The sequence below is a fragment of the Anomaloglossus baeobatrachus genome, chromosome 2, assembly GCF_048569485.1.
Source record: "Anomaloglossus baeobatrachus isolate aAnoBae1 chromosome 2, aAnoBae1.hap1, whole genome shotgun sequence".
Lineage (NCBI taxonomy): Eukaryota > Metazoa > Chordata > Amphibia > Anura > Aromobatidae > Anomaloglossus > Anomaloglossus baeobatrachus.
In genome coordinates, this window is record NC_134354.1 from 447553902 (window position 1) to 447577115 (window position 23214).

Sequence of the window (23214 nt, forward strand, 5' to 3'; positions counted from 1 at the left end):
TATAACCCCTGGCAGTATAGAGGAAGTATGAAGACCACAGCGATATATTCACTTATGAACGCTCTACGACACCAATCATCCCGGAAGTGAGCCCATTATCACCCTTTTACATGAAGCTGTGATATATATGGATCTATTGGCAGGATGGACTCTGATGGCACTCAGGTCTCATCTGAATGCCCTTTGTTGATCGCTACTTTACCATTTTCAGGAAATCTACTTTTCTGCAGCCCGTAAGGTACATGTCTGACGTCTCAGTAAAACAATAAATAAATATCATATTAAAGTTTATTGTGAAGAGGTAAAGAGGAGTATGTGCTCTGCTTTGTGTGTCCATAGCATGGCAGACAGAAATGATCAGCTTCTTCCATCGGAGGAGGAATCTAAGTGTATTTATGGTAATGGCCCAGCACTTCCTCAGTACAAGCAGAACTCTATCACAGCAATAATAAAGTAGGATGGTGGAAATGTCCTACCTTCTAAATGTGTGTAGCACTGCACATCAGATAGTCCTCAACTGCCTACTTACACCAGGACCAAAACAGACAAAGCCCCCTGCTGCCGGAGCAGCCCTCAGCCCTCCCAGCAAATCGCCACTCACAGATCTGCATGTGCTACTTGATGGGAGGGGAGAGAGGGGAGAAAGCCTGTAGTGGGGGAGGGAGAGGGGGAGAAAAGAATGAAAGGAAGAGGAAGAGAGAACCGCTACAGTCCTGTCATATTGTGTGCCAGTCTCAGTGACAGTGATCATCAGTCACCTGCCCTGGAGCCTGCACCCGGGCCTGGGAGTAGGGGCAAAGGTTGTGTGGGGTCAGCGGAGCTGCAAAGAGATCAACACAGGGGGGAGAAAAGGGGGAGTATGGCAGCGCACACTACCAGCTCAACTCATGGACGTACCAAGTCACAAAAGTAGAAAAAACTGAAATGATACCTTTATTGGCTAACCAAGAAAATGACAATATTGAGACTTCAGGGCTCAGAAACACCACTGTTTGATAGGCAGACAAACTTTTTACAAACAGATGTCAGCGAGTGTTCTGCTCCAAGATCCATGTGAAATCCACCGCAAACAGACCCTCTCAATAAGAAAGCAGCAACTCTGATCAGTGCTGCACCACAGCGGTGTGACATCAGTGTCACCGGAAAACTGTCACATCACTAATCAAAGCAATTTATGGCTTCATTATTGGAATGACACACTGAAAAACTGCAGCAGAAATCAGTGCGTCAACCCAAATCATATTCTGAATGGTATAGGTACACATGGTCTCATTGCTGTACTCAATTCTATATAGAGGCATCCAGAAATAAGTATACTGAACTATATACATTTTGGTTGGCGTATACCAAAGTGGCATACAATCTTAGGTACATGTGTGCCAAAGTGGCATACAATCGGAGGTACATGTGTACCAAAGTGGCATACAATCGGAGGTACATGTGTACCAAAGTGGCATACAATCGGAGGTACATGTGTACCAAAGTGGCATACAATCTTAGGTACATGTGTACCAAAGTGGCATACAATCTTAGGTACATGTGTACCAAAGTGGCATACAATCTTAGGTACATGTGTACCAAAGTGGCATACAATCGGAGGTACATGTGTACCAAAGTGGCATACAATCGGAGGTACATGTGTACCAAAGTGGCATACAATCGGAGGTACATGTGTACCAAAGTGGCATACAATCAGAGGTACATGTGTACCAAAGTGGCATACAATCTTAGGTACATGTGTACCAAAGTGGCATACAATCGGAGTTACATGTGTACCAAAGTGGCATACAATCTTAGGTACATGTGTACCAAAGTGGCATACAATCGGAGGTACATGCGTACCAAAGTGGCATACAATCGGAGGTACATGTGTACCAAAGTGGCATACAATCGGAGGTACATGTGTGAATTCACCCCAATACATCCTATTATATGGCAGTATAATTATTTTCCCTAGTGTATACACACATTTATCCATCTCTACATGTCCTGTGATTCTGTATAAACGGCCTACACAATCTGTAGAGTCACACCGGCGGTTGGAAATGGCGTTCTGTTCATAAGCAATTCATGTAAAGAGTAATTCATAAAGCCTGACTGGAGCAGACGCAGAGCATTTGCATTGCCAGGAGGCATAACAACACTTACATTATTTCTAATTAAATACACTCCATTTTGACAAGTGAGGATATGATTTATGAACAGGCTACATAAGCAGTGGGACGTGGGGAGAAGAGACAGTATGGATACGTAATCAGCTTCATGTCAATGGTTAGAAATGCAGAAATCATTCTAGTATTTTCCCTCTTTAGTCTAATGAATCTGTATGTAGGCGTCAATTTCATGAAAGGTAATTGCTTGTTTCTCCAGGCAGAAGACAAGAGGCCCTCCAAATGCACAAAGAGGTGACTAGATGCCAAAAGGAGCGAAACTGATCAATCTACAACTTTCAACAGGGGTTTTTATATTTCGTTCTTGAATTGGTCAAAATCCATTTTGTAAGGTCCAGAAATTGTAGCCCATAATGCTTCAACAGGGTGCAGAAGTAAACGAGGAACAATGATCTCCTTCTCTGCCATGTAGTGAAAGGCAAGTCACCGCCACTGTGCACATGTGACTTGTACGTTTACCAGCGTCCAGCCATTGTGTGCCTATAGCGTAGATTCAGTTTCCAAAGCGAGACATCAACTTTAAGCAAACAAGCCTCCAACATCCTATCCCAATATGTGGTAGGTGTAATAATAATATTAGCAAATCCCTCCAATTAGAAATGTAGCATAGTTCTCCTGATTAGCTATGTCTCTTACCTCATGTGCAGGGCATTGCAGCTTAGGTATCTATCGTTACGTCCACGCATATAGTGAGAGTTAGCCGCTTGTGATCATAACCTTACATACCTAAGCTGCAATGCCCTGCACATGAGGTACGAGACATGGCTAATCAGGAGAACTATGCTACATGTCTAATTGGAGGTATTTACTAATATTATTATTACACCTACTACATACTGGGATAGGATCATGGAGATGGGAATACCCCTTTAACCCATGATACCTTTAGTACATACTAAATTTACTGTTATTTTTTTTAAAATAGAGAAGTGGATGAAATCTACATAAGCCTATATTCTTATTAATAACGCTACAGTAATAGTCTCCATTTTGACTAGTTTATTATTTTGTTTTTATAGATAAAATCTGGGGAAAAAAGCCCAAAGACTTAAAGATATAACTAGTTTCTGGTTGGGAAACTCTTGCAACATCAGAATCCTTCCTCCTGCTACATGTTGTTATCAGCGCAGTACTGGAAATGAAAAACAGGCATAGCGCCGTATATGTGACAATGAAAAGGATGGAGAGACTTGCTGCAATCTTGGTCACCTATTTTGGTTGTGTGCGAAGAGTATTGCTACCTTATATAAGAAATCAGTGATTTTCACTGGCACTAGGAACAGCTGATTGGTGGGAATGCCGGGTGTCACAACCCCACTAATCAGATATTGATGACCTATCCAAAAGGTAGACCATCAACATAAGTCTTGGACAACCTTTTTAAAGGGTTACAAACTTCTTCATAGATGGATATTGCTGGATAGTGCCTGTAAAAACAAGCACCTTTGCAATTACTGTTTATTAAAATTTGTAGACGTCTTAACATTTTCTTTATGTTGTTTAAAGCTTGCTACCTTTGAGCCTGACCACAACTGCCATCTAGCTTGTGAGCATTGTCCTGAAGCTGGCTGGATGTGGGAGGTAACAGCGGGCTCTAGTGATCCTGTCCAGCTTCAAAATCAGTGCTTGCAAGAGCAGTACATAAGGACTATTCTGCTGTCCAGCAGCGGTGGTCCGTCTCTAAGACAATGAGCTGTAAACAAAAGGGAAAAGTTAATATCTTAGGAATGGCTGAAAATTTTAATAAGCCGCAAATTGCACAATTAGGCCAATTTCACCTTGCGTTTTTACCTACGTTCACTGGTCCCGTCGGAGCATCCGTCCGACCTCCCCCTCGTTGTTCCAGATTTGGGCAGGTCTGGACCACAGTCAACACTTTGCAATAAATTTTGAAAAGGAAAAAAAACAAAAACAAAAAAAAAAACAGAAGTTCTGAACACAGATTTATATTACTCTGCAGGTCTCCTCTGTGGGAAATGCATTATTACTTACATTTATTAGTTATGACTGCTGTATACAGCACATAGGAAACACCACGGCAGAGGCTCCAGTACTTAGACCGCATAGGAGACACTATAGTGCATATTATATACACACATACAAACACAAAAGTGTTGGCACACTTGAAATTGTTCCAGAATATGAAGTATTTCTCTCATAAAATGATTACACATGTTTGGTTATAGGCACATTTATTTCCTTTGAGTGTATTGACACACACACACACACACACACACACACACACTTGGGGAAAAAAAAAATATATAAAAGGCAAATTGGACATAATTTCAAACAAAACTGCAAAAATGGGGAGGTCAAAATTCTGGCACCCTCAACATAATATTTATTCCAAAGGGTGTGCAACCAAATAACTGCAATCAGTCGCTTCCAATAAACCATAAACAAAATTCTTACACTTCTCAACTGGAATTTTGGACCACTCTTCTTTTGCAAACTTCTCCAGATTTCATATTTGAAGGTGCCTTCTCCAAACAGCAATTTTAAGATCTCTCCCCAAATGTTGAATGAGATTTAGATCCTGACTCATTGCTGGTCACGTCAGAACTCCTCAAAGCTTTTCTGGGTGCTTCTTGAAGTATATTTGGGGTCATTGTACTGCTGGAATACCCATGACTACGCTATCTGACACTGGACATTACATTGCGACCCACAATCCTTTGGTAATCTTCAGATTTCATGATGCCTTGCACACCGTCCAGACACTCTTTGAACCTCCATCATAGATGACTGTAGGTAGTGTGTGCTTTTCTTTGTAGGTCTCATTCGGTTTTCAGTAAACAGAATGATGTGCTTTACCAAAAAGCTCTATCTTGGTCTCATTTGTCCACAAAACGCTTCCCCAGATGGATTTTGGCTAGCTTACGTATTTTTAGGCAAACTGCAGTGTAGCTTTTTTAGGTCTGTGTCAGCAGTGGGGTCCTCCTGCCATAGTTTGCCCTAACACTGATGCACCCTGAGCCTGCAGGACTGCTTGAAATTCTTTGGAACTTGAATTGGGCTGCTTATTCTCCTTCCAGTCTATCCTGCGTTGCAACCTTTCACCAATTTTTTTCTCTGCCATCCACACTCAAGAAGATTAGCTACATTGCCATGGGTTATAAACTTAAATAAAAAATAAATAAATCTTTATTTTTATATAGCGCTAACATATTCCGCAGCACTTTACATACATCAGGAACACTGTCCCCATTGGGGCTCACAATCTAAATTCCCTATCTGTATGTTTTTGGAGTGTGGGAGGAAACCGGAGTACCCGGAGGTAACACACGCAAACACGGGGAGAACATACAAACTCCTTGCAGATGGTGTCCTAGGTGGGATTCGAACCCAGGACCCCAGCGCTGCAAGGCTGCAGTGCTAACCACTGAGCCACCGTGCCGCCCCACTTCTTGCTTATGTTGTGCATCGTGGATAAAAGGAATATCAAGGTCCCTGAAAAAGGACTTTTAACTTGAAATTGTTGATATTTTGCAAAAATTTTAGTTTTCAAGTCTTCAGACAGTTCCCTTTCTCCTCTTTCTGTTCTACGGCATAATAGGGGTCAGGGGGCGAACCAGCAGGAGCGCATTATTAAACAATAGGCACATTACTGCAGGGGACATTACAAAACAATGGGCACATTACTCGGGTCAGCTTATACTCGAGTATATATGATATATCCTAAACTCTATATTTTAACTGGAAAAGTTGGGGCGTCTTATACGCCCAGTCGTCTTATACGCCGAAAAATACGGTAGTTTACCCACAATATTGGAAAGTTGCCGACAGTTGTCAGGCCCATTTTTTAGAGTTGTGTGAAATTATATCCAATTTGCCCCTTTTTTCTTCTGTTTTTTTTTTGTGTGGTTTCAAAACACACAAAAGCTAATAAATGTGTATGTAAAAAAAAAGGGTCATTGCAGGAGAGGCTGGGTCATCTATTTATCTCACAGAAGAGGCTGGGGCATCTATACATCCAACCTGAGTGGCTAGGGCGTCAGCTATACATGACACCGGACACGCTGGGGCTGCCGCTCTTTTAGTCATCAGTGGGACTGGCATGCAGACCAGGCTGAATCCGCCAAATGTAAGCCCTGAAGCTCACACTAGCCAGTATCAGAACGTAAATCTTTCATTGCAAGCGCCACAGCATTCAGTAGAGAACGCTGCGTGTGCATGTACGCAGTGTAAGGAGCAATTAAAAGAGCCAGCAGGTGACAAAACATCACAGAGCGCCGGCCCGAGCACTGTGGTTCCTGGGAAGTTGTGAATTATGGCCTTTATAGAGAAGGCATTTTATTTAGCCAAAAAACAAATATGCTTGAATGGGTTTAGATATGGGGAATGGAAATCTTGAATTCTTTGCCATGTTCCTCAAACAATTCCCAAGCCCTTGGGTTGTACGTGACCTGAAAATGTGTAGGTAGGAGGTATGTGTGACAGTAACATCCACAAAAATGCCAGAACTTAATTTCCCAAAAGAACAATCTTCTTACTATAGAACAGGCTAATAGTGCCATCTGTTCTCCAGGCAAGGCAACAAATATTAAATTGGGCTGCCCATATTATCTACGAGAAAATGTGATTTAGTCTTCCATTGTCCCACAGTCCAGGTCTGATGATTATATGCCTATTGTTGGTGTTATTCCCAATAGATGGGTATTGGCAATGTGATTACTCTTACTAGGACTCAATAATAATCATCAAGCTGTGATAGAATGATACTGTGTTCTTATATTGGAAGTCAGTATTAACTTATTTGTTCTATAGTATCTCTTCTGGGGTTCAGACTGGTTGGACTGCACAAGTGCATAATGAGCCTTGGGTGAACATGACATTTGCGATTTCCATGGTTGTTCTTTCTTGGTAGGACCATGGTGTAGGACCATGGACACCATTCATTGGCCCAAAAAGGGTTTTCTGACCCAGTCATTTAGCAACTAAAATTTGGCCCATGTTAAAACCTTCCAGATTCTTTGGCTTGGTATTTTTTCATCTTCACGGTTGATCAGTGTGGGAGTATGGTGTAGTTTTGCTGCAATGTTTTAGAATGGTCTAAATATCTACCACACATTCGGTCTTAAGCCAGGTTTCTGAGATGTCCTATAAGAAGCACCACTATCCAGGGTCACAGAAAAAGCCAACGTGATTACACTCCAGGTATAAAACAACACTTGCCTAAAGTCACAATTCCATCATATGCCCTACCTGATCCCTAGACTAGTAAAGAAGTGATAACATGACTTCTTATACAAGATTATTGGCAGAGTGAGAAATCACAGCTCATTAGTAACGCCAACTGAGAGGAGAACAATGTCAGCAGGAGTTTTAACCATCACAGCCATGAGAGTGCTCACATAGGTGACCCAGGCTAATTTCACATCATCTGTTTCTTCTGTTGTGCAGAGACTCTTATCTGGAAAGTAATTGTCAGATAGTGTAAAAGAGAAAATATGTCCTCATCCTGGATAACTCAATTATTTACTGCAGATAGAAGCAGGAGGAGTCTGATCAGTCAGTAAGGGGAGCCGCAGAAACAGCAGAAAGGTGTTGTGTCAAAGCTTCCACCACTAATTACCATCCAACAACTAATGACAGTCTAATTAGTGTCCATTATCTGAAAAGAACATTTCCGCTGTTTCTATAGATGAAGAGGAAATGAGATGAGCAGAAGAGGAGCACACCCCATAGCAGTGTATGACCACTCTTCATGATTACAAATCTAATAATAACAACCTCTGATCTATCCGAAGTAGTGTTCACATCACGTATGAGCCGTCCGTTGGGCATCGTATGATGTGGCATGCCTAGGCAGTGACAAATGTCAGAGGTAGTATGCCAACTGACCCTCAGGATTGCGGCTTCTAGCAGGTGGCACCGGAGTCCTCCGTGAAGAGGCGATTTACATAGTAAATACAACATATATGTCAGATTGGAGGCTTACAAGTGAGCTTCCCAGTCCACACCATAGCCATGAATATAGTAAAGGCCCTGTCACACACAGAGCTAAATCTGTGGCAGATCTGTGGTTGCAGTGAAATTGTGGACAATCAGTGCCAGGTTTGTGGCTGTGTACAAATGGAACAATATGTCCATGATTTCACTGCAACCACAGATCTGCCAAAGATTTATCTCTGTGTGTGACAGGGCCTTTAGGCTAGGTTTACACTAATACAGTCCAACATAGGAAAGTGGATACAGGAGTGCATCATATGTTTCTCTGATGACGAGTTCTCATAGTCAGCTGATGGCTGTATCCAATCAAAGGCTATAGTGGTCCTCTAACTTCCAAATGGGGAAGGCACTGCCTCCGGAGAGAGCGCAGACCCCCGTAGTGGCCTTCACTGAATCGGAGTGGGGAGCAGGAAGGTGAGCAAGCCATTATGGTTTTATTTTAAGCAAATTTATGCCTTAAATAACGCCAAGCCCGCATCTTTCCCAACAGGTGACGGGTGGTTTATTCAAACATCACGTGCCATTAACCTGTTAAAATGTCGCTGTCAGTCTCTGAGAGTGGCATTTAGCACGCACTGGCAAGGAAGCCCATGATTCCACCTGCCCATTGGCACGCCCGTGATGTGATTGCAGGGCTCTGATGGGCTGCCATGACAGCCGAGGGTCTACTGATGACCCCCGTACTTGTCATTACGCTACTCATGTGAAAGTCAGCGTTTAGCTGGCGTTCATAGGAAATTGTGATCTTCACTATACATAGCAGTGCTGATGCATGGCTATGTCTAGCACAAGCAATCAAACAATTGCTGTCTCAAGTCCCCTAGCAGTAAAAAAAAAGTATAAAAAAAAAAAATAAATAGTCTTAACTAAAACTGCATAACTGAAAAGACAATTTTATATATTTTTTTGCCACTTGCAATATTGCAATAAAATGCAAAAAAGAGGCAATGAAACAACATATCTGCCCCCAAATGGTAATGACAAATGTCAGATCAGGACACAAAAAATATAAGCCGTCACACAGCCCCAGATCCCAAAACTGAAAAGCATTACGGGTCTTGGAGAATAGCGACAAGCAAACAAAGCATTTACTCTTTTCTTCCAATTACCATACGAAAGAAAACCCGTTAAAATGTAAATATTATTAATTTATAATTATTATTAATTATTATTAAAAGTTCAAAGACCAAAAACCACAAAAAAAACATAACGAATAATGTGCAGAGTGTGTAATAAATGCTAGGTGGGAGAAAAAAAAAAAAAGGTTCAGACTGGGCCTAAATAAGCCCTAATAAATCTCTCCCTACCAAGCAATGGAGGGTGTGACGCCCTAAGGTTGTGGAGGCCCCATTCACCGACGGAAGACCCTATATAGCCCTAATAAGCCCTGCATAGAGCAAACAACAGGGATCACCCTCTTGCACCACCTGTCTGAGACCCCAGGGAGGCTTTTGCATGATTTCTCTACTCCCTGGTTGTCCCCTGATAAATAACTGGCATCTTTTGGGAGGAAACGCATCGGGACCTTGTCTCTGGACCTTTTCAGATACTTTTTTTGACTCTCCATCTGAATTGATGGGGGTCTTCTGTTTAATTTAAAATTGGTGAGTTTGTTGTTTGGTCTGTGCGGGGCTTATTAGGGCTATATAGGGTCTCCCATCGGTGAATGGGGGTGCCACAACCTTAGGGCGTCCCACCCTCCATTGCTAGGTAGGGAGAGATTTATTAGGGCTTATCTAGGGCCAGTCTGAACCTTTTTTTCTCTCTCACCTAGCATTTGTTATTACACATTCTGCACATTATTTGTTATATGTTTTTTGTGGGTTTTGACATATAATAATATTATTTATTATTAATAATAACAATAATAAGATTATTAAAAGTTCCATTTTAACGGAGGGGGGGGGGGGGTTTGGTAATTTGACTTTATGGACCCCACTTTATCAGCTGCGGCCTGGTTTGCATTCTTTTCTTCAACAAATTTCTGAATTTTATTTATTCTTTTCAAGCACTTAAGTTAAAACCCAAAAACAAAAAAAACCTGCATGTTTGGCATCTACCTAATCATACGGACCTGGAGAATCATATTTGGAGAGGTCTCTTACTGTATAGTAGCCATGGTAAAAAAAAAATTCCCCCCCCCCCCCCCCCCCCCCCCAAAAAAAAAATAAAATTGTGAAATTATACATTTTTGCACCTTCAACAGACTTGGGATTTTTTTTCCCTGACCTCTCATGATGAAATGAATATTGTCATTCAAAAGCACAAACTTATCCTGCAAGATACAAGACTTCACCCAACTAGGAGGATGGAAAAAATAAATAAAAAAAAAAAAAAAAGTTATGGCTCTTGGAAGAAGAAAAAAAAAAAAAACCTAAAACCTACTCAGTTATGAAGGGGTTAAAAAATGCAATGTGTGTGCGCGCTTTTTTTTAATTATTAAAGTAGAAAAAAAAAATACAATCAACCTTGAAAACTTTTTCCTGAAATACTGTTGTACTTATCCTTGTCTACATGTAGGGCCTATGAATAGTTATTTATGACCATTTCATAGAAAACTTGTTTAAATTTAAATGAAAGTAAATTGTGCCCCAGATCCTACGTCGGTTTGGTTTCTACTCTTCTGATGTAAATGACCAACTATGCTTTACCATGTGATGCCCAGATTTATACATCACAGGTTGTAGTCACTGGAAGAAGGGGACCTGTTCATTTATTCTTCTACACTGCCACCTAGTGGTGCATTTATATTTTACAATCACTGCGCTTCACTTCTTTGAACGTATAAAATGGGAGCCGTACTGACCACAGTGTAGTAATCACAAAACATCATCTTACACAAAACATACTACATAACTCTCTACAATGTTAAATGAACTCTTAAATAAGTCCTCCCATGAACATTATTTTTTCTCATTAAATGTGTGTATATGTACATGTAATGCAGTGTGAATGCATTAGTAATATACTCACCTACCGCCACACTCTCCAGTGTACAGCGCAGTTCTGCTCGGCTTTTCACTCTTCAGATCATACTGTGTTCTGTATGACCCAAACGTAGCTTTTACAATGTAAGTCTATGGCGCCTCAGAATGAGGCTCCATAGACTTGTACTGTAAAATAAACTTCCAGGCTTACAGAATGAGGTGGCTAGTTGGAATTGCAGTGACTTCACTTAGAAAAGGAGCAGAATAGTGCTGGACACGATGAAAGCGGAGGTAGGTGAAGATATATATATTTTCTACACACACACACCTTAATATTTCTTTAATATACACTATATCTAAAATGCACAGCAAGTCCTGTTACCTACCGCTGTTTCCAGGAGGCTGTAAAGAATCTCCAGTTATACTGCACCATCCAACAGGAAAGATGTCACGAGAGTCATATTTGCACCAGTAATCAAAGGCTCCTCTCCATCCATCAAAAGTGATGAATATTTCCTCTCCCTTCACATCTCCAACTGTAGCTGGACAGATTAAAAATGGATTCTTTTTGTCCACAGCTTCCAGTTTTAATCCAATTTTAAATAAATTTGGAGTTGGTTTTTGTGGTTCCTGTTGAAAAAGAATACAAATTTTATTTTTTATTTCCCCAAAATGAATAGAGGACACACAAAAAAAAAATAAAAATAAAAAAGGTCCAGGCCACTAAGCACAAATAGTGTAAAATGGCTGTTGCCTGTGTCTCCATTGGTAGCACACAGCATCTTTGTCACTGTTACATCATAGCCATCTATAGGAGGTACTACTATTTTTGCCTTCTGGAGGAAACCTAATTATATCTTTCTCTAGGGGTCACTGAGTCCTATTCACTTTTGAAATAACATTTTATATCTATCTATACATACATTATATACACATACATATGCACACACACAAATATAGACACACACACATATTATATATATATATATATATATATATATATATATATATATATTTATATTACACACACACATATACATACATACATCATACATACACACACACACATACAGTTAGGTCCAGAAATATTTGGACAGTGACACATGTTTTGTTATTTTAGCTGTTTACAACAACATGTTCAGAAATTCTATTATATATATATATATATATATAATATGGGCTGAAAGTGCACACTCCCAGCTGCAATATGAGAGTTTTCACATCCAAATCGGAGAAAGGGTTTAGGAATCATAGCTCTGTTATGCATAGCCTCCTCTTTTTCAAGGGACCAAAAGTAATTGGACAAGGGACTCTAAGGGCTGCAATTAACTCTGAAGGCGTCTCCCTCGTTAACCTGTAATCAATGAAGTAGTTAAAAGGTCTGGGGTTGATTACAGGTGTGTGGTTTTGCATTTGGAAACTGTTGCTGTGACCAGACAACATGCGGTCTAAGGAACTCTCAATTGAGGTGAAACAGAACATCCTGAGGCTGAAAAAAAAGAAAAAAATCCATCAGAGAGATAGCAGACATGCTTGGAGTAGCAAAATCAACAGTCGGGTACATTCTGAGAAAAAAGGAATTGACTGGTGAGCTTGGGAACTCAAAAAGGCCTGGGCGTCCACGGATGACAACAGTGGTGGATGATCGCCGCATACTTTCTTTGGTGAAGAAGAACCCGTTCACAACATCACCTGAAGTCCAGAACACTCTCAGTGAAGTAGGTGTATCTGTCTCTAAGTCAACAGTAAAGAGAAGACTCCATGAAAGTAAATACAAAGGGTTCACATCTAGATGCAAACCATTCATCAATTCCAAAAATAGACAGACCAGAGTTAAATTTGCTGAAAAACACCTCATGAAGCCAGCTCAGTTCTGGAAAAGTATTCTATGGACAGATGAGACAAAGATCAACCTGTACCAGAATGATGGGAAGAAAAAAGTTTGGAGGAGAAAGGGAACGGCACATGATCCAAGGCACACCACATCCTCTGTAAAACATGGTGGAGGCAACGTGATGGCATGGGCATGCATGGCTTTCAATGGCACTGGGTCACTTGTGTTTATTGATGACATAACAGCAGACAAGAGTAGCCGGATGAATTTTGAAGTGTACAGGGATATACTTTCAGCCCAGATTCAGCCAAATGCTGCAAAGTTGATCGGACGGCGCTTCATAGTACAGATGGACAATGACCCCAAGCATACAGCCAAAGCTACCCAGGAGTTCATGAGTGAAAAAAGTGGAACATTCTGCAATGGCCAAGTCAATCACCAGATCTTAACCCAATTGAGCATGCATTTCACTTGCTCAAATCCAGACTTAAGACTGAAAGACCCACAAACAAGCAAGACCTGAAGGCTGCGGCTGTAAAGGCCTGGCAAAGCATTAAGAAGGAGGAAACCCAGCGTTTGGTGATGTCCATGGGTTCCAGACTTAAGGCAGTGATTGCCTCCAAAGGATTTGCAACAAAATATTGAAAATAAAAATATTTTGTTTGGGTTTGGTTTATTTGTCCAATTACTTTTGACCTCCTAAAATGTGGAGTGTTTGTAAAGAAATGTGTACAATTCCTACAATTTCTATCAGATATTTTTGTTTAAACCTTCAAATTAAACGTTACAATCTGCACTTTTATTCTGTTGTAGAGGTTTAATTTCAAATCCAATGTGGTGGCATGCAGAGCCCAACTCGCGAAAATTGTGTCACTGTCCAAATATTTCTGGACCTAACTGTACATACATATTTTTATTTTTTTTTGCACAAAATGTAAAAAGACAGTACAAAAAAATTTAGACCATTTTTTTTTAATTTTGCAACGCACAATGTACCATTTTTAAGAATTTGGGGCAAAAATTACAACAAATACCACAAAACAAATGACACAATACTCCCCAATTGATAGTAGGGATACTAAGAAATAAAAAAAAAAAAAAAAAAAAAAGTTCCTGTATTCTTCCCTGGGTTCTCTGGAGGCTGTAGAGAGATTGATGAAATCACCTAGGGCAATATGGTGCACATGCAAGGGTTGGTATGTTCTCCCTATGTTTGCGTGGGGTTCCTCCAGGTACTCTGGTTTTCTCTCACATTTCAAAAATATACAGGTAGGGAATTTAGATTGTGAGCACCCTTATCGACAGTGATGATGTGGTCTGTATAGCACCGCGGAATACGATGGCACTATATACCATATTTTTCTGAATATAAAATGCACTTTCTATCAACATAACGCCTTCCTAAAATTTATGTGCGTCTTATAGTCTGCAGTCAGTAAGGTCAGCAGTTCCAGTCTTCCCTGACAGTATCTTAAATTACCGGCAGAGCAATCAGAAGTAGTGATGAGCGGACTCGCAGATATCTGGGATCGACAAGTCTAGACTGATTTAAAAAAAAAAAAACAAAAAAAAACACAACCTGTTGCAGCCCAGAATGGATCCCAGGTATCTGGCCAGATGCCAGTTCTCATACAAGTCTATTAGGATCAGAATCAGGCACTTGAAATGGTGGTAGAAGGGATAGGAGCAAGCGCACTATACATACTGAGTCTCCGATGTGGCTGATTTCGGGCCGCTCACTCTTCTTCTGGGTCCACTCATTTACCTTCATGCATATTCACTGCTTCCCCCACCCAAAGGCAGTCCTGGTGTCTCTGATTGATTGCTGTCAGATGCGCCCCCCCAGCCTGTTTAGCAGCGTGCGGTACTGCTTCCAATCACAGACCCTGTCTGCAGGTAACTGTAGATTGGTGTAAACGAAAAAAAAAAAAAAAAAAAATATTGTAATAGAGTCCCCTCGTATTATGATACCCCAACACAGAAAATATACAGGTTGCTGAACCTAGCCGTGCACTTATCTTGGCCGTGTGTCAAAATAAGAGAAACAGCATTGTTTTTTTGTTTTGTTTTTTAAATTATTCAAACTTTTCTTTTTTTTTTTTTTTTTTAAAAGGTGTGCGGTTCCCTCATTTTTGATACCGATCCATGATAAAGTAGACAGCTGGGAGCTGGTATTCTCAGGCTGGGAAGACCCATGCTTATTGGGCCTTCCCAGCCTAAACAATAGCAGCCTGCAGCCTCCCAGGATTGTTGCATACATTAGCTGCAGCAATCCAAAAACTTTACCTGGCTCACCCAAATTTCCCTGGTGTGGTGGCAGTCTGGGTAATAAGGGGTTAATAGCAGCTCACAACTGCCACTAAGCCATAGATTAGTAATAGGAGGAGTCTGAGACACCTCCCCATTACTAATATGTAAGTGAAAAGAAAAAAAAACAAAAACAAAAAACAGCCAAAAAATCCTTTGACATAAAATACAAAAACAAAAAACCCTCTTTAACCCGTTCAGCCCCAGGGCACTTTCCGTTTTTGCGTTTTGCTCCCCTTCTTCCGAAAGCCGTAACTTTTTTATTTTTCTGTCAATCTTGCCATATGAGAGCTTGTTTTTTGCGGGACAAGTTGTACTTTTAAATGAAACCATAAGTTTTACCATATGGTGTACTGAAAAAAATTCCAAGTGTGGAAAAACTGCAAAAAAAGTGATGGCACAATAGTTTTTGGGATGTTTTATTCACGGTGTTCATTATAATGGTAAAACTGATGCCTGAGGTCGGTGCGAGTTTGTAGACACCAAACATGTATAGGTTTACTTGTATCTAAGGGGTTAAAAAAAATTCACAAGCCTGTCCAATAAACGTGCAAGAGAGAAAAGCAGTCCAGCTCACCACACTGCCCTGCTGGTATGATCCAATCCTGCGCACGGAAGTGGTTTGGCCACCAAACAATGTAGAAGAGAAGAAAGGTTTCCAGCGCCAGGGAGGAGGGTTAAAAGTCCATTTTATTGAAGCGTTATATCAAATATTAAAAATCCAGCAAGTAAGGCATGAGTGTCGGATAGCCAGCAGAACAACGCGTTTCGACGTTAAGTCTTAATCATGTTCTGATAATACCTGCGTTCAGCTTCCTTTTGTCAGATACATGTGTTAGGGGTACTTCACACACAGCGAGATCGCTGCTGAGTCACGTTTTTTGTGACCTCATTAGCGATCTCGCGGTGTGTGACACTGAGCAGCGATCTGGCCCCTGCTGTGAGATCGCTGCTCGTTACACACAGCCCTGGTTCTTTTTTTAATGTTGCTCTCCCGCTGATAAGCACACATCGCTGTGTTTGACAGCGAGAGAGCAACAATCCTGAATGTGCAGGGAGCAGGAGCCGGCGTCTGACAGCCTGCGGTAAGCTGTAACCAAGGTAAACATCGGGTAACCAAGGTGGTTACCCGATATTTACCTTCGTTACCAGCCTCCGCAGCTCTCACGCTGCCAGTGCCGGCTCCTGCTCCCTGCACACGCTAAGCTAAGCGGTGTGCACTGGTAACTAAGGTAAACATCGGGTAACCATACCCGATGTTTACCTTAGTTACCAGTGTCCGCAGCTTCCAGACGCCGGCTCCGTGCAAGCGCAGCGTCGCTTGCACGTCGCTGCTGGCTGGGGGCTGGTCACTGGTCGCTGGTGAGATCTGCCTGTTTGACAGCTCACCAGCGACCATGTAGCAACGCAGCAGCGATCCTGACCAGGTCAGATCGCTGGTGGGATCGCTGCTGCGTCGCTAAAGTGTGACGGTACCCTTAGTTAGCCAAGATAGCTCCCTTGTCATTGACTGTGGGATATCTGGTAGGGTGGAAGTAATTAAAGGAAAAGCTGAAGTGGGAAGATATAAAATGAAACATACAGATAACACATATATTAAAAATAGAGACATAGATAATTCTCTATAATTGGCAGTGGATAAATGGGTTATAGAAATACTCAACCAATGCAAATGTAGAACATATATTGTATTGCCAACATCATATAAAGCATATTTCAGAAAATATATTATATTATATTATATATATAGTCTAGATCGGAATTATGATCCAATAAATGCAGTGAGGGAAATTTTTGTAAAAATTCAAAAATATGTCCCTATGGAGATCTCCAAAAATATAGATCTGAGACAAGACACAGATAAAATGTATATAGCCCAGTTTATGTGGATTAAGTTATGCTGTGCAGAGTTCAAGCGCAGTTGCGATGTATAAATAGCGCATAATATGAACTAGGATGTAATAAGCAGAAGCATATCACAGGCAGAGCTATAGGAGGATATATAAATATTAAAATTAAAAAAAGAACCCCTTTTACATCTATTGTCTGATTTTACCTGACATGAAAGGGAATTAGAAATATATCCAAGGTATAGGGCTAGTAATGTAAGATTAAATCCTGACTGTTGTTTAAGCCATTCGGATATTTCGTGCCCAGGGTGAAGATCCAGAAGGTCTCTCGGTTTAAGAGCTTCCTTCTGTGATCCCCACCCCGTGTTGGTCTATGAACTTGTTCAATGCCCATAAATTGGAAACCGCTGACATCCCCCTTATGTACTGAAGCAAAATGTTTCGAAACTGCAGAATTGCAACCGCATTCTGTTTTGTCACATCTGAGAGATGCCTCCTGATCCTAACTTTTAAGGGCCCGGTGGTGCAACCAGTGTATTGAACATTGCAGGTTTTACATGTAATCAGATATACAATATAGGTGGAGTTGCAGTTGATTAAAGAACCTATAGAAAATATTTTTTGATTGACAGTAGAATAGAATTTTTTTCCTTTTTTTTTCCATTTTCCACTTCAGCTTTTCCTTTAATTACTTCCACCCTACCAGATATCCCACAGTCAATGACAAGGGAGCTATCTTGGCTAACTAACACATGTGTATCTGATTATAGGAAGTAGGGGGAACTAACAAAAGGAAGCTGAACGCAGGTATTATCAGAACATGATTAAGACTTAACGTCGAAACGCGTTGTTCTGCTGGCTATCCGACACTCATGCCTTACTTGCTGCATTTTTAATATTTGATATAACTTCAATAAAATGGACTTTTAACCCTCCTCCCTGGCGCTGGAAACCTTTCCTCTCTTCTACCTTGTCCAATAAAAGTAGCGCACGTTTTGCGCCATTTTCCGAAACACGTAGCATTCTCAATTTTTGGGATCTATGGCTCAGTGACGGCATATTTTTTGCGTCTCGAACTGTCGTTTCTAATGATACGATTTTTGCGCAGATGCTACGTTTTGATCACCTGTTATTGCATTTTGCGTAAAACTTGCGGCGACCAAAAAACGTAATTTTGGCGTTTGGAATTTTTTTGCCACTACGCCGTTTACCAATCAGATTAATTGATTTTATATTTTGATAGATCGGGCATTCCTGAACGCGGCGATACCAAATGTGTATATTTATTTATTTTTTAACCCTTTAATTTTCAATCGGGGGGAAAGGGGGGTGATTTGAACTTTTAGGTTTTTTGTATTTTTTAAAAAAATTTTTTTTATTTTACTAGTCCCCCTAGGGGGCTATAGCGATCAGCAATTCGATCGCTCTTATCTATCTGCTGATCACAGCTATACAGCTGTAAACAGCAGATTCAGTCACTTTCTGTTTCTCTCTGCGACCGAGGGAAAACGAAAGTGAAACTTCATAGCTGCAGGCGTCATCACATGACCCTGTGCTACGATGGCAACCACCGAAAGTCACGTGATCACGCACGTGACTTCTGGTGGGGGCGGCGGTAAGTAAAAAACATGGCGGCGCACATGTAGATCTTGCTGCCAGACTTTGGCAGCGAGATTTAAGGGGTTAAAATGTGAGTGGAAGAGATTCCACTCGCAACATGCAGGCACACATGTCAGCTGTTGAAAACAGCTGATATGTGTGCCGACCGCCGCCATCTGCCCGCGGCAGGGGGCGGGGCTTAACGGGACACGCTCCATGACTGATATATCCGTCCATGGTCGTGAAGGGATTAACCAATTTATTTAACCCAAAAACACCCAGGTCTGACGTAATCCACACGAGGTCCCATGACGATTCCAGCTCTGCAACATCTCAAGGCACAACCCGGGCCATACAACATGACCACCCGCTGTAAGCCTCAGACAGAGAATGAGCCACAGCAATGAGTGGTGACATCACTGGTTATTGGTCATCACAGCTTGAGGTTCCCACTGTCCTACCTACGACTGCAGTTAACCTGACCTCAGTAAATGTAGTGACCTCACCTTAGTTCACAACCCTGCATCTCCTGCCAGAAAACCACTGGGTTTTTCTTACCAGGAGATTCAGATTTGGTACTAAAATTTTTACACCATATTTTTATACCAGGGAATTTTTGCACCCCCCCCCAATCTATACCTGGCATGATGCGTTTTTTGCCAGGTGGTGTAGATTGGGTGCAGGAATATGGTGTAAAAATTTTACCAAATCTGCATCTCCTGGTAAAAAAAAAAAATAAACAGCCAGCGGTTTTCTGCCAGGAGATGCACGGCTGTGAACTAAGGTGAGGTCACTACATTTACTGAGGTCAGTTTAACTGCAGACGCAGGTAGAGGACTGTGGGAACCTCAAGCTATGACAACAAATAACCAGAGTGATGTCACCGCTCATCGTTGTGGCTCATTTATTCTCTGCTTGAGGCTCACAGCGGGTGGTCATGTTGTATGGCCGTGCGCTGTGCCTTCAGATATTGCAGAGCTGGAATCGTCGTGGGACCTCGTGTGGATTACGTCAGACCTGCCTGTTTTTGGGTTTAAATAAATTTCATAAATTTCAATAGCCAAATTTGCATCTCTTGGCTCAAAAATGCAAAAAACAAAAAACAAAATATGTTTTGATGCAGTTTCAGTGCGGTTTTCTGCCAGGAGGTGCACCAGAATTCAGCACCAAATTAGCAGTTCCTGGTAGAAAACCGCACTGAACAGCATCCAAACAGTTTGTTTTTTTTACATTTTGTGGGCCAAGAGATGCAAATTTGGTGATCATGCGGTAGGGATGCGTTTTTTTTTTGCCAGGAGGTGTACATTGGGTGCATGAATATGCTGTTGAAACTTTAGCACCAAATCTGCATCTCTTGGCAAAAACAAACAAACAAGGTTTTCTGCCAAGAGAAGCAGGTCTGTGAACGCAGTGGCCTCACCAGAGGTCAGTTTACCTGCAATCACATGTAGGGGACTGTTGGAATCTCCAGATGTGATTGCAAACAACCTGAGCAACGCCACCGCTCATCGCACGGTTCATTCTCTGCCTACAGCTCACAGCGAGCAGTCATGTTCTATGGCTGCCCCCTGTCACTTCAGATGTAGCAGAGCTGGAATCATCATGGGACCTTGTCTGGATTACAGCAGACCTGGGTGTTTTGTGGGTTAATAAATTGATGAAAGAGGCTCATTTTTTTGTATTTTATTTCAAATAAAGGATTTTTTTGCCAGTTTGCGTTTATTTATTTTCACTTACATATTAGTAATGGGGGTGGGGGGTCTCATGCCCCTCCCATTACTAATCTCGGGCTTAGTGGCAGCTGTGAGCTATTACCCCTTATTACCCTGATTGCAACCGCACCAGGGCAATTTCTGTGAAATGGATAAAGTTCTGGGATTGTAGCACCTAATGAATGCAACAATTCTGGGTTGCTGCAGGCTGTATTTTTACACGGGAAGGTGGGGGGTGGGGGGGGTCGCAGTAACCATGGGTCTCCTTAGCCTGAGAATAACAGACCCCAGCTGTCGGCTTTATTATGGCTGGGTATCAAAATTGGGTTGTGTGTGGGTTTTTTTTTATTTAATTATTTAATTGAAGAAAAAAAACCTGCATGCAGTTCCTCTTATGTTAATACACAAACAAGAGAAGCGCATGGCTGGGGGCTGCAGCCTGTAGCCGTATGCTTTATCGGTGCTGGGTATCAGAATATGGGTGCACCCTACGAGAATTTATTGATTTTTATACGTCAGTCTACAGTGACCAGCAGACTGGGTCTGTGATTGCAAGTAGTACGACATGTTGCAACCAATCACAGTCACCAGGACAGCCGGTGGGTGGGGGAAGCAGTGAATATGCATGAAGGTATATGAGTGGCCCCGGAAGAAGAGTGAGCAGCCCGGAAGCAGTTACATCTGCACTGAAGACTCGTTATGTATACCGCACTTGCTTTAATTTTTAATTTTCAGTTATTTATTTTTCATTGGGGCCTGACGTTTAGTCCCATTAGTAGACTTACATATATACAATATCCCATTGCCAGGTTATTTTAACCGTGGCACTAAAAATAAAATAGTGGATTTGCTTTTTTTTTTTACCCTATCCTTTCACCCAATGAGGATTTTTTTTTTTTTACGGTTATAAGCACATTTTATTGTAAAGGTTACATTCAGACATCGGTTGTACGTTTGCTTGCTGTCAATTCCCCCCCAAACAGCACCCGGACCAACAGCGTTTAATTCATCCATATGCACACTTGTTTTAAAAAAATGGATGCGTCTCTGGTCAGTGAATCTCAGAGCATGTCCTACGGTCATCTGTTTTGCATATCATATTCGGCTATTAATGTCTATTTGGATCAATTTAAAAATAGATGAAAACAGAAGACATACTTTGGACATTGCGACTCTCATGCTTATCTGCCACTGTGTATTTTTTTGATACTTTAGGATTAGCACGTCTGGGTCGTATACGGTCCTCTCTAGTCTGGGGTATTTGCATAAACATTGTTTTTGCATATAATAGATATATTGTGCTATACTAATAATCCATCTTTTGCATATGGGTGCTTATACATTTTAAAATCATCGTTGTCCCCATACTCAGAGATTAATCTCCCTTCCCATGCTGTTTTTATTGTAATTTTTAATCATGGCCATTTTTTCCTGGTGTGTGTTTTTTGTATTTTGCAATGTTCAATAAATATTTGTGAGATTTTGCACTATATAGTACTCCCGTTCTCCTGCTTCTATTGCTGTTATGGAGTAAGTGCTGGCCACGGATTCTCCCCATCAGGGGCATCCGCAGACCCACATTATTATAGATGGTTATGAGGAATATTATTTTCTTTGTACTTCAGTGTTCCATCTGTGTTTTTTCTGTTTCGCTGATACAATGTCGAGCCAATGGGATAAAAAAAAAAAGTTCAGACAGTCTACAGCCTTCAGATGTAAAACGGATCCAAAACGGATGACAGAGAAAAAAGGTCAGTTTGAAACGGATGTAAAAACAGAATTGTGTTAATGTGGCTGGAAACTAAAAAGAGCATGAACCTACCTTTTTAAAGTATGCAGCTGGTGCCATTTCTGCTCCATTTAGTGTTCTTAACAGAAACATAGGCCAAGAGGAGGCATTCATCCGAAATCCTTCCCGAGAAAGCAAGAACAGAAATATCACTACCAAAAATGTGGCTGCACTTTTTATATTCAGATTCTTATTTTACAAAAGCAATATTAATTTGAAAAAAAATATGCACAATATCAAAGATTTGTAATAAAAAATAAATAAAAATAAATAACAACCAAACACTATGTAACTGCTCCCTTTCTCAACCCTAAGGGGTACTTTGCACGCTGCGACATCACTAGCGATCTCGTTAGCGATGTGAAATCTAGATCGCAAGTGCGATCTTTCGAGATCGCACATGTGTAAAAATGACCTATGTGCGATCTCGAAAGATCGCACTTGCGATCTAGCATTTCACATCGCTAACGAGATCGCTAGCGATGTCGCAGCGTGCAAAGTACCCCTTAGGCTATGTGCTCACTAGACAGTTTTACCCGCGGATTTACCCGCGGATTTGCCGCGGAAATTTCTTGAGAAAGATTAGAAATCTTTCTGCAGACATTTCCCAGCAAAACCTATGTGTAAAAAAAATAGCTGTGCGCACGCTGCGGATTTTTCTCAAGAAAATTTCTTGAGAAAATTCTCTCGAGAAACTTTGAGAAAATGAGCATGTCCATTATTACCTGCGGAATTTCTATACTTGCATGTGTCAGAAACAACCTGCGGAAAATCCGCTGTGAAATCGCGGTAAATTCGCGGCTAATCTGCGGTTAAAACACATGTGTTTTTACTGCGGATTTGGTGCATTTTTTTCCCGCAGGTGCGGGAATCTTCAACTCCCAGAATGTCTCTCAAGAAAGTTTCTTGAGAAAAAAGACATTCTAGTGCGCACATAGTCTTAGTCTTTATTCACATAGTATTTGTTGCCAGACCCAGGAGTGTCCCCCAAAACACGGAGCTGGTGTCATTTTCCCCATTATAGTTTCTCTGTAATTTCCACTCCTGGACTTGGCATACAATCAGTGATG

The 23214-nt window shown here is 41.2% G+C and overlaps 1 protein-coding gene across 4 annotated transcripts in view; it reads right to left on the bottom strand.

The window, feature by feature from the left end:
• Window positions 1–23214, bottom strand: part of SCML2 (Scm polycomb group protein like 2) — a 175515-nt gene that overhangs the window by 49141 nt on the left and 103160 nt on the right. For all 4 annotated transcript variants that reach the window (XM_075336295.1, XM_075336294.1, XM_075336293.1 and 1 more), the window contains 2 exons: window positions 22178–22266; window positions 11440–11683 (listed from right to left, as the gene is read on the bottom strand). In XM_075336295.1, the coding sequence (XP_075192410.1) occupies window positions 11440–11683; window positions 22178–22266 (333 nt within the window). The remainder of the gene's footprint in view (window positions 1–11439; window positions 11684–22177; window positions 22267–23214) is intronic.